Source organism: Miniopterus natalensis, chromosome 3, assembly GCF_054644295.1.
Source record: "Miniopterus natalensis isolate mMinNat1 chromosome 3, mMinNat1.hap1, whole genome shotgun sequence".
Lineage (NCBI taxonomy): Eukaryota > Metazoa > Chordata > Mammalia > Chiroptera > Miniopteridae > Miniopterus > Miniopterus natalensis.
This window is the reverse complement of record NC_142083.1, coordinates 6,636,320-6,649,042: the sequence shown is the minus strand read 5'-3', so window position 1 is coordinate 6,649,042 and position 12,723 is coordinate 6,636,320. Positions and strand designations below refer to the sequence as shown.

The 12,723-nt window shown below is 43.7% G+C and overlaps 1 protein-coding gene across 1 annotated transcript in view; it reads left to right on the top strand.

Annotated features, from left to right (window-relative positions):
* The first annotated feature begins 1,789 nt into the window (after positions 1-1,789).
* The window catches only part of C7 (complement C7), a 40,913-nt gene continuing 29,979 nt past the window's right edge, over positions 1,790-12,723 (top strand). The window contains exons 1-6 of the mRNA XM_016223784.2: positions 1,790-1,795; positions 3,939-3,994; positions 6,242-6,317; positions 9,097-9,238; positions 11,346-11,493; positions 12,476-12,614. Of these exons, the coding sequence (XP_016079270.2) occupies positions 1,790-1,795; positions 3,939-3,994; positions 6,242-6,317; positions 9,097-9,238; positions 11,346-11,493; positions 12,476-12,614 (567 nt within the window). The remainder of the gene's footprint in view (positions 1,796-3,938; positions 3,995-6,241; positions 6,318-9,096; positions 9,239-11,345; positions 11,494-12,475; positions 12,615-12,723) is intronic.

Genomic DNA, 12,723 nt, shown 5'->3' with positions numbered 1-12,723 from the left:
CCAGGTGGGTGGCCTCCCTCAGTTCTCCGTCCCCCTGACCTCCATCTGGAGCTCCTCACTGCTGACTGACCTCGCCTTGAGGTTCTCCTCAGCTGGCTGGACGTGCATTGCTTTCATTTTCTGTCTCCTCACTAACTCTCCCTCTCTCCTTTTGGGCTTTCCCCTGCCTTCTTGCTCCCTGAATAGGGGCATTTCTTGTGGGTTTATACCTCACTGTGACCAGCCTCCATGACTTCGGTTATATTTCCTCAGGCCTATGGCTTTACCTCTAACCCACTCTGAGATGTTTCTTCCCAAAGATGTCTACATTTCCAGGTATACATTGGATGTTTCCTTCCACTTAACACTCATGTCTCTCCTACTCACAATGCCCTAACAGCAAGTGTCAGGATATGTAGCTCAGCTTCATAGAAAACTTGAAAATCTTACCCAGAACGCAGCATTTTATGAAGTCTATGGAAGTGATCTTGGAGAACTGCTAGAATCAATGCAAAGCCGTGGAATGTGAGGATCTGGCAGAAGAGGACAAGGCAACAGCTGGAGGAGAGGAGATGGACCTGGGTGATGCCATGATCAGAATTTCCCAGCACAGCGATCTGGCTATCAAAGGATTAAGGGAAGTTCTTGGGGAAAGCAGTGATGCCTTTAAATATGTTTGCAAAAAATGATGTTCTTCTTGATCATTCTATGAAAGTCAAGCATGAGGGATGGGTATCATGTTGTTTTAGGCTATATATATATATATTTTATTGGGGGGTTCCTCTCCAGAATGTTCCACTTACGTTCTGAGTGACAGAACTGCCTTTAGATCTTTTCTCCCACCAGGTGTTTAATCTCTAAATCTGGTCTATAATACCCTTTTAAGAAATCATGAAAACATTCACTTAGTTTAGTCCAGCGATTTTCAACCGATCTGCTGCAAGGATTTTTATTTTTTAAAATATATCTTTATTGATTTCAGAGAGAGGAAAGGAGAGGAAGAGAGAGAGAGACAGAAACATCAATGATGAGAGAGTCATTGATCGAGCCCACAACCTGGGCAAGTGCCCTGACCGGGAATCAAACCCCAATCGCCTGGACCCTAGGTCGACGCTCAACCGCTGAGCCACGCCCAGCCGGGCTGCAAGGATTTTTAAAACATGCAATACCTGACTATTTAGTTAGGGGCACTGACCTCTTTTCTCTTAGATTGTTAAATTTAAAAAAAATGACAACCACCAACACAATAATAGCCGTTGGTGTGAATGAATCAACATTATACCTGTTGTTGTTTTTTGTCAGATTGGTAAAAAGCACAGTTTTTGGTGTGCCACAGAATTTTGGTAATTAGTTTACGTGCCATGAGATGAGAAAGGTCGAAACTCGCTGGCTTAGGAGACTGAGACGGGATGAAGGCTCATTCCTTGTCTCACACAGTCTCCTGTGGTTGAAAATCACTTAGACGTTGAACCGAGACCATTTTCTGCCCTTCTTGATTTGCAGATGTTTCCGCAGAGCCGCACTTCCAAGCAGTCCCAGCTGGCCCCAGCCAAGGCCTGGGTGGCTTGATAAGCTGCATCTGGCCTGAAGACACAGAGCAAACGGGGGGCGGGCTCCTCCTGTCCCGGGGGCTCCCTCCGAGGAATCCGGCTGGGGCGGCAGCCAAGCTCAGGAGCCCCGGCTCCATATAAGGGAACCAAGCGAGCCCAGGGCAGCCAGGGGCGCAGACTGCCCGCCGGGCTCCTCTGCTGGGGATCGGCCCAGCGCCCAGCAGGACCGCCCTCCGCTCCCTGCCCGGCTTCTCTCCAGCATGGAGGTAAGACAATTATTCTGTTACTTTTGCAAACAGAGCTGTCTCCAGTGAGGGTGACCTTAGTGGAAAGAGCTCCGGGAAGGAGAGGACATGGGAAACAAGGAGGACAATGGTGACTTTTTATATCTTCACTTAAATATATTGAACAGTTCAGCCAAAGTGAATCCCTTTTGCTTGTCCTGCAGTTAAAGGATTGGTCCAGAGGTCTGGGAACCAGGAATTGGAGACAATGTTCATGAAAGTCTGAGGAAGCCACTGAGAGAGGCAATGGTACCTTTGATATTTCTTAGGGAAAAGTTCCCTGCAGCGTATTTCTGTGTGTTTTATTGGGAGTCGAGCCGTGAGCCCCCGTGATCTGACTTATCTAGGAGCTTTATGAAAAAGAAAATTCAGAGACTTGGGACTTCAGAGGGTCAGCATTATGACGGGAGGAGGCACAGGTAGTTGGGATGAAACTAAAGGTTTAGCAAATACACATGCTGGTCCAATGCAAAATGGCCAGACGATTTAAAAAAAAAAATTACTATTCAACCAAAGACAAGACCAAAGACAGAAATCACTGTCGTAGATTGTATTTCTGGAATGCAAAAGTAACTTGAAATTGCTGCCACAGTTTTATTATTGAAAATTTTGCTATTTAAATGTTAAAAGTTTTGCATTATAATGCTGAAACGATGATTTCCAGTCTTGTCCGCTGCTCCACGGCCTTTGTGGTCACTCTGCTGTCCATCTGTGATGTTGGGTGATATATGTGCTGTTTCCAATGGGTTTGGAGGAGGGGTGAGACATGGGTCTGAATAACTCGTGCCCAAAATTAAATGATTACAGATTAAACCCAAATCACAATTACTAGAACACCAAATAACCCTACAAAGTTAGAATTATGATACAGTCTAATCTTTATGACCCCGTCTTGCAGTTTTAAAATTTAAAAATGTTTGGGGGCGGTGAACACCATCACCAGACTCCCGCTGAATGAGTCAAGCAATGGCAACGTGACCAATTTAATAATAATTAGAAAAAGACCCTTTTCGGCTCTTTCCCCTTTCACTCCCGCTGCTCTGACTCTGAAGACGACAGAGGCACCTTGGGCGAGGGGTGGGGCAGAGACGCCCAAGAGCACCCCTCCCTTGTTATAAGCATCCAGGAACTGGGAGTAGGAGAGATATTTAAAATCGGATGATAAGTTGAAGTTTGACTATTAAATTGGTCCAGAATTTTTATTTTCTGAAAATTTGTTAATGCCTGGGCGTGACCCCTGAAGCTCTGAGACAGGCTTTCCCGGGGGGGGGGGGCAGGAAAAAAGGGGGGCACAGAGGCATATGAGCAAGGAAAGAAGCAAACATGTAGTTTACAATTAAAAAATAAAACCTTTAAAAGGTGTTGCTTTGCATTATATGCTCCACACGTCTGTTGAAAACTCGGGAGGTGTCCTACCTCCCCCACTGTTATTTACTCACTTCCACGGTGCCCACGGCGCCTCGTTTGGGCTGATCAGAAGAAGAGGCAGAGGGTTTGTTCAAGCATAAAGGACAGGGACAGGCCGCAAGGATCGTTTAACTGGAGGAAGACACCTAACGTGAGGGCAGGTGAGCTCGGAGGGTGAGCGGGAGGGTCTGGAAAAAGTGTTGGGAAGCCACCCCACAGCTGCACTGAGAGAAGGGAGAAAGGATATTGGCCTGTTAGCAGGAGGGGTGTGTCTCAGCCTCCTGGTCCTTTATGAGGCTCATTTCCCCTTTACCTCCTCCATACTCTCCCTGCGCTTTCTCCCAGATGTTTCCTCTCCGGGTGCCCTCACGGGTGCTGAAGTCAGAGAGCAGGACCGCGGAGAACGGAACTAAAACACGAGGGACCCTAAAGAAATGCTTGCGACAGTTTAACTCTAGTGATCATTTTTAATTCGTCCTTGACATCGCCCGGCCCTAGCTGTTTTACAGAAATGAAGAGTAGGAGGTGGGCTTAAGAGAGTCAGAGTAAACTCTTACTTAACGTGGAAACTTAAAAGACTAGTAGCGTCATCAAGGCTTCTGCACGGCCCTCCCACTCTTTGCATCCCTCGGTCACAAATCCTGACTTGTGCAGATGAATTCGCTTTCAGCTCATTAAAGAAATGCAAACTAAAATAATGCTTTTATTTCCCCCCCAGGCAATAGGTTTCTTCATCTTGGTGGGATTTATAGGACAGTTCCCGGCTTTTTCAAGGTGAGAATTGTTTGGATTGTGGGTGGAAATCGTTAAACATTATTTTTGGGTTTTAGGACATTCGTGCGCCGTGATTTCTACATTGCAGCCTGAGCGTATTTATCTCTTCAACGCTGTATCTTTCCACATTTTGAGGAAAACAGTGATAGCAAAAGCTTGTTTAATTCTTATTTCATTTTGTTGGCTGTAAGGAAGAAACCTGGAGATGAAATCAATACACCTCAAGGTTTTCTGCTTGTCCCAGCTGCCTGGTTTACCTGCCTTTTGGAGGATTGCAGCTGCCCCATGCAGATCAGAGCAGACTTTGATCTTTAACTGTAGTCATTGCAGAACATTCTTTGGATTTAAAAGGTCGAGAGTTTTTTAAGAAAACTGTTTTTTTGGCTCTTGAGGCCTGGAAAACAGCAGCAGCATTTACCCGTGGCCTTGTTTTGCTTCTCGGACAGTTTGGCGGGACAGGACCAGGTCAGTTCACTCTGTCGAACTATCAGTAAGTGTCAGGCTCAGAGCTAGTGACCGGGACGCCAAGAGGACCGGGCCAGCACCGCGAGCCCGCTGGTGGCTCAGGTCGGGACACAGCTGGTTTCCATGCACACGTGCTCAGGGCTCCTCGCCGAGGCCTGGCCAGGGAGCTGGGGGGCAAAGAGGCGGCGAGGCCAGGCCCCCTCCCCTCCCCACGCCTCGGGGTTTGGGGAAGACGGCAGCCTGTCCCCGGGACCCAAAACAGAAAGACAGCAAGTTCAGATTGTTTAAGGGTCAGTAATTCCAAGGCCCTGCGATCACTGACGCCCTGTCAAGACTACGGGTTAGCGCCGGTGGCCCCATAAAGGCCCCCAGACACACGCACCTCCTTACTTCCAAGGTCAGCGCCAGCCTGAGCATAAGCAGAGGGCACCTTAACTTAACGATGTTTCCAAGGCGAAAAACATGCTGGAAATCCAGAGATCAGGAGGCTTCATTCCTTCAGCCTTTGTAAATGTGCTTTGAGGCTAGGCTAGGCCTCAAAGTTTCTTAGGTGTAAGCCAAGAGGCCCGGACACAGCCGAGAGTTAAGCGTTGCATGAGTGCCAACTCTCCATTTTATTTTGATTAATTAATCAATCAAATAATATTTTTATTTATTGGTTTGGGTTTTTTAATTGATTTTAGAGAGAGAGGAAGGTGGGGAGAGAGACATGGATCTGTTGCTCCACTTATTTATGCATTCATCGGTTGATTCTTGTATGTGCCCTGACCTGGGATCGAACCCACAACCTTGGCTCACCGGGACGACGATGCTCTAACCGACTGAGCTACCAGCCAAGGCTCAACTCTCCACTTTCCGCATGTATTTTATTTGAGTGGAATTGTTTGTGCTGGAATTTCCCCTCTATGGGTGTGTGCATAAGAAGTGACCTAAATGACCTGGGGAGCGTTTAAAAATAACTTCCTGTCCATCCAGCCGTTGCCAGTTTCCAGTATCCCCACTTCTCACAGGATCTTTTTAGAACCCCTGGTCGCCCTGTTCGAGAGTTTCTGAATAACATTTCCACTCATCATTCAGAACCCTTTCAAAGGCCGTAATACCTTCCTCCTATATGTTCTCACTTATCCCTCCCAACTGGGAACACTCCCCTAACTGTGCCTCCACAGCGTCACACTGTGCTCATTTCTGCCATGAAATCTTTTAGATCAGATATGTTGTATTACGGATTATGGTTGTATTATTGTATTAGGGTCATTTCTCGATGCATCTGTATCTTTGTTCGCCCCTCTATCAATGGTTAGTGACCTATCTTTATTTAATTTATGGTTTTTTATTCATTTCAGAGAGAGGACGGGAGAGGGAGAGAGAGAGAGACATCAATGGTGAGAGAGTCATTGATCGGCCGCCCCCTGCACGCCCCCTGCTGGGGACGGAGCCCGCAGCCCGGGCATGTGCCCTGACCGGGAATCGAACCTTGACCTCCTGGTTCATAGGTTGACTCTCAACCACTGAGCCACGCCGCTGGGCTGACCTATCTTTTAATATATCTTCAGCGCTAGTGTCTAAATAGCGCCTGCTACATTATAGATGTTTAATCAATGTTAATCTCTAAAGAAGTGGGTACCTTTGACATATTTTAAAAATATATTTTGGGATATTTCTGGTTTCTCTTAGAAAAAAACGGTGAAGCAATTTTTGACTGTATTTGACTGTTTTTGACTGTTCTTGATGTGTCCCCTCTCTCTTATCTTTCTACCTGCTTTGCGATGAACCACTGGACAGCGCCTCCTCTCCAGTCGATTGCCAGTGGGGTTCCTTCGGCCCTTGGTCAGAGTGTAATGGTTGTACCAAGTCTCAGGTAGGGCCATGCAGAAACTCTGTACTTACTACTTATCTGCTGAAATAGCTCATGTGTGGACAAAAAGGCATTAACTTTTGAATGCTATCCTTTGTTTCTTGAAAATAGAATTAGTAATTTTAAAGAAAAGGAAGCCTAACTTGTATAATAATATTGTAATAAAGTAATTTCTGCATTCTAATTTTTTCTTGCAGGACTTTTCTAAATAAATCTTACATTTGAGCCTAGCACTATACATAGGATGACAATGAAAAGCATTTCACTAACTCTTGAGCTGTTAGAGAAATAAGAATAGCATGATATGAAGTTAACTCAAAATCTGGTTCATGCCTATTGGAGCCAGCTTTTCTTCTTATTTGAAATAAACACTAACAAGTAGTAAAATTATTGCTTTGTTTTACCTGACAAATAGTGAATGGCCATGAAAAGTCAAACATTTTTTTGCAATAGTTTAAAGTTTCATTCTTAAGTAATGCAAATAAAAGACCAGACTTGCTCTGGAGATTATAGAGAACTTCTAAAAATTCCTGCTTTTTTTCTTGTTATAAATTACTCATTGGAGAAAAAACAGAAAATATACATAAAGATAACACTAATTATAATACTACCATTGAAAAGAAACCAATACACCAGCATTTTGGTATTTATTTCTTTCTTTTTATTTTCTTGCTATGTGTTTATGATTTTTAAAATTAGGCTTATTTGATCATAGTTTTGTATTCTACTATTTTAACCTAACATACTATCAGCATGAATTTTAACAGCTGTATTATGTTCCCTTATATAAATACACCAAACTTCTTAATCAACTTTGCTATTGTTTGAGATTTAGATTATTTACATTTTTGTTTTTTATAAATTAAACTTTAGTGAACATTTTTTATACATAGACATACATCCTCTTTTCTGATAATTTTCTTAGGATAAATTTGAAAAATCTAATGTTTGTTTTAAAGGTTCTGAACATTTGAATGGTTAAATATTTTAACTGATATGTAACATTATAATAGTTTCGGTGCACAGCATAATTTCATATTTATAAAATATTTCAGAGGTGGTTCTGTTTGGATAAAAAAATGTGTATTTAAAGTTTATTTTTTAAGTAGTACAACAATGGAAAGATACTGCAGAAGATAATGTTGAAGCATCATCATAATCATTGTTTTCATCCAGCATTTACTTAGTACCTCTGTGAGTGGCATTTACAAAATAAGTTAAACAAATGCAGAATTCGGCTTCTGGCAAATATAATAGATGACAACTCTGATTCCAGGCACAGAAGTACATGAACAATAAGGCATACGTCAAACACACGCTAACCACAGAAAACATTTTTATAGTTTAAAAACGGGTTAAGAAAGAACACTAAATAGGAGACAGAAGGTATTTTTCATATTAGCATGTTTTCTCGTTGAGTGAAGGTCATCGTACAATGGATACATCCTTAGCTTATACAATCAAAACTTTCATCCAGAAAGAGACAAGTGAAAATGAAAAAGGGCTCGTAAGATGAGAATGTGACAGGTGAGAACGAGACGGCTGAGAGTAGGCGGCCTTCAAGGTCGCCCTGATGACAGGGAGGGAAAACATTCCTTATACAAACGACAAGATCTGTGCTTGGGAACTTCAGAGAATGACAAATGAATAAGCCATACGTGAGAGGTGTCTTCATCAATTAAATGCAGAAACTAAAAACTTATCAAGAAGCTGTACTGAGTTCCATTCCCCACTGAGAAATGCCAGAGCCAGGCCCAGGATGCTGGAAACCTGCTCAGGGTTCAGATCACATTCCTGTGGCCCTTTGTCCCGAGGCAGCCCCACTTCTAAGCTGGTTTAAGATGGATCGATTCAACATCTAGTCTTCCCTGCTGGTCTTTGCTCAAGGTGGAAATTCTCTGGAATCTCAGATTTTGTTCATTTTTATTAATGGGGAGCAGCTGAGTATAGGAAGAAGCTTAAAAGATGCCCCTTTGGGGATGGAAAGAATTTCGTACATCTCTCTTTTTATCTAAACATGGGATCCACGTCTTTATTCCGATTAGTGCATTTTAAGACAATGAGTTGTTTCCCATTTGGTTTGATGATTTCCTCGACCTTCCCCTACTCTTTTCCCCGGGGGTTTGCTTTTGACACAGTTCCCATTTCAGGGGTCAACGATTTTGATTGTCCCCTAGAATTCCATTGCAGGCGCAGCCTCCCCTTCGGGCTTCTTAGGCCCCTGCTTTGAAAATTTCACATGCACATCGACACGTTTCCCTCTGGGTTGCCTCGCCTTCCTGGAAAGGGGTTGACATTCAGTTCAAATCAGTTGCCACCACTTTTCCAAAGTTTTCCATAACTTCACTTCATCTCAGCCCCCTTCTCGATACCATTACCCTCTCTCCAGCCAAATTCACTGTTGCCTTTCTGATTAGCTCTTGGTACAGAGCTTTGGCAAAAACATTGACCATCCTGTATTGCAATCTACTCGCTTGTTTACCCAGCTAACTCTTTCAGGTTACTTTCTTAAAGATTCACTAATATTGTTTTTAGCACTCACTTCTAAGAGAAAATATATATAGTAAATATAGATATATTATCTGTAGTAATAACCCAAGCGTCACTGGACTCAAGGACAAGTAGGTCTGTGGGCTCATTGATTTTGGAGGTTTTACTTCTGTGGGACACCAGAACCATTTCCCAAACATCGCTTCTTCAGTGGTGTTAATTTTTCTCAGATCTTATGTCTCAGACAAAGGAACCTGGGGCCGTTGATGAGCACTTGCTGTTTCTCGCGCAGACCCGCAGGCGCTTGATCGCCGTTCACGCGCAGTACGGCGGCCAGCCGTGCACAGGCGGGGCCTTCCAGACGCAGGCCTGCGAGCCTGCCCAGGGGTGCCCTGCGGAAGAGGGGTGCGGAGAGCGGTTCAGGTGTTTCTCAGGTACTGGTTTTCCGCAGGTGCGGCATGCAGAGAGCAAACTCAAATGCTATTTGGTTAGCGTACTCAGTATCTATTTGTTAGATTTTACTGAATTTATATTGACCTATAAATTAGTGTCCCCCCAATCTCGGTATAATTTTTATTGGCATAATACACCCTCCACTATTATTCCTTCAAATGCAAGGGGAGGCATATGGTAATAAAAGCGGGCAGACTCTTTGCTTCTTTGAAAAGAAATATGACTATTGATGGACTCACACAGTTCTTGACATTGCATTTTTGGTGAAGATCTGGTATGAACACTGACATTGGGCAAGAACAATGTTACTACCAAAATTATTAGTATGTTTATAAGAAAAGCAACTCTCATAGGTCATTAAGGAGCAATGCAGATCACCCCTATGCATGGGTGATTGAAACATAGTTTTTCCATTATGTGATTTATTATCTATGCTGCATTTGTGCAATAAGATTAACTCAGCAACCTTTAGCAAACATTTATTATTCTTGTTAATGCTCCAGATATAGTGATGGGCGCTGTGGATTTATAAATAAAACACAGCCTCTTCTCTAAAAAATAAAATTTAAAAAAATTAAAGCTTTATGGACAGAATAGAATATAAATAATCCTTGTGTTAGAAATGTTCCTCAGCAACACCTGTCAAACTCCTATTTCACTTTCAAAACCCAAATCAAATGAGACCTCCTTTGGGAAACCTTCCCTAACCCCTTAACCGATAGAGCTGATTAACAAATCACTTCTCTGTGTTCCCTATGTACACTGTACCATCTGAAATCTGGAGTATTGGGTGGTCTGGACGTCTCTTGGCGGACTATGAACTCTTTGAAGACATACGGAGTGGGGCAAAAGTAAATTTACAGTTGTGAGTACGTGAAACACAGAGTTTATTCTTGTATTATTTTTTATTTAGTAATTACTGTACTTTACATATGAACAACCGTCGACCTACTTTTGCCCCATCCTGTGTCATATTTGATTTTTGAGCCTGGAGTGCCTCGTACATAGTTGACTCTCAACCAATGTTTGCTGCATGAGCTTGAGTGAGAGCATAGTGGGTGCAACTATACTGTCAGGACTGTGTGCAAAGCATACTGTGAGGACAAGGGGAAGGACATGCATCGTAGCCTGCGGGATAGGGGTGGTTTCTGAGAGGAGGTAATGTGTAATTTGATTCTTGAAGACAAGCCTTGAAAACCCGTCTAGGCTGCGAGAACTGTGAGTGCAAGGTCAGTGGAGATGAGAGGAAGCCTGGCTTTATTCCTGCAAGTGACCCAGGATGACTAGGGCATGGGAAGCTCGCCGAGCGGCTGCAGGTGGTGCTGCGGAGGAGAGCAGGAGCTAGATCATTTGTACCCTCCAGTGCATCCCTGGAACCCTGGGCTTATGTCTACCGTGACAGTGATGTTGTCAAATTGTAATCTACGTCTATACTCTTCCCTATTACATTGTAAAGTATATTAAAAGCCTGACAATACCATTTTTATTTATATTTGTATTCCCACACCCAGAAGAGTCTCTCACACAGAGTAGGTGCTAAAGAAATGTTGAGTTGTTACCTTTTGGCTCGGTTCCTGTGCTCTCAAAGCTTACACATCTGAATCATCGAGAAAAGCAGGACTTGGCCATCTGGGTCAGTGATTCCAGAAAAGAAAACGGAAAGTTGAGGGGCAGGAGATCAATCTTTCTTTTCCCAGTGGTTGGCATTGTCCGATTTTGGAGAATCCAGACAAACTGCCTGATGCTCACAGGTGAAAGCCTGGAGTTGGAATTCAGGTTTTATTTTCAATTTTGTGTCTGGTCAAAATCAGAATCAATTTGTTGTGTTGTAAAATGAGGACCAAAATAATCACCAGTCCTTCCGTGGACATGCTGGGGATGGATGTCAAACTCACACCAGAGTGTCAGTGCAGGGCTGGGGGCTGGGGCCTGGGGCCTGGGGGCTGGGGGCTGGGGCCTGGGGGCTGGGGACTGGGGGCTGGGGGCTGGAGGCTGGGGGCTGGGGGCTGGGGGCAAGCTTTTTGATCCCATGTGGTGCTTCCTTTCTTCCCGCTTTTATTTTCATGGGACGGCCTTTCCCGTGGTCAGGCCAGTGCATCAGCAAGTCTCTGGTTTGCAACGGGGATTCTGACTGTGACGAAGACGGCACTGATGAAGACAGATGTGAGAACACAGAGAGCAGACTCTCCTGCGACCTCGATAAACCTCCCCCCAACATTGAACTTACTGGAAATGGGTAAGGAGCTGGTCAGCCTCCCGTGCATATTGGTGGGTCATAGCAAATCACCTAATGGCCAAGCCTTTGGCTCAGAGCTCTTCGCCACATCCTGAAACAATTTTTAAATTCCTGTGTGTATACTTGTAAATGTATATGCGGTAAAATACAGAGGGACCGACTGTCCCAGGACTGTCCTGGTTTAAGCACTGAAAGTCCTGCATCCAGGGAAGCCTCACAGACCTGGAAAAACCCGAATAGCTGCTCAGATTGTTGGGGGAGCGGGGGAGAGAGAGAGAATTCAGTGAGGTAGGGCTACTGAAGAGACTGAAGACAAACACGAGAGCAGGGAAAGGAGAGGCAAAGCGGTATATTGGAATATTCAGGCTTAAAAGCAATTGCTCAAATTAGCCGGGAACTTTTATTTCCAAGTAAAGTTGGGACAATCCCGTGTTTGCCTTTTCAGAAAGAATTCTGAAGAATTTTTAAGGGTCAGACCCAAGTTAAGAGTTCAAGGTTTTAAAATAATCTATTATGGAATGATATGATTTTTTCTATGATATTTGAATATTCACTCACAGAGAAATGATAAAATTACTCTAAAGAGGATACCATTCAGCACGCTAAGAGGCAGTCAGTTGACATTTGTTGTAGAGAGCTCTTGCTCCTCAAGAGTAATCTTAATTGTATTGGTTTTCTCTGTAGATTCAGTTCAAAGCCAGCTGTTGCCATAGATAGAAAAGGTCTGTGTGTTTCCCAAACATGTGCTGCGGCTGAAAGATGTTGGATTTTCCCAGATATTAGTTCTAGCTCCCATACCAAGCAAGGGAGGCTGGAGAATGTACTGTGTGCAGTAGGGCGGTGTTCTCTCCGTGTGAGCTCTCTCCAAGTCGTACTTAAACACAGTGCATTTCTAGAGTTCTCTAATGATGCCTTTTTCAGCAAGTGCTATTTCTGATTTTTCACCGCCTTCCTTTTTTTTAATTTTTAAAAATAAAACCAGTTACAATATTCTCACTGGCCAGTCCCGGAGCAGAGTCATCAACACGAAAAGCTTTGGTGGTCAGTGCAGAAAGGTGTTCAGTGGGGATGGACGAGACTACTACAGGCTGAGCGGAAACGTCCTCTCGTACTCATTTCAGGTACTTAATTACATTGATTTTTCTTATTTTGAACCTGTGAGATGTTGCCAGGCCTCATTATTTTCATGATATGTATATATATATATTTTTGGTATTTTTGGAGAATGTA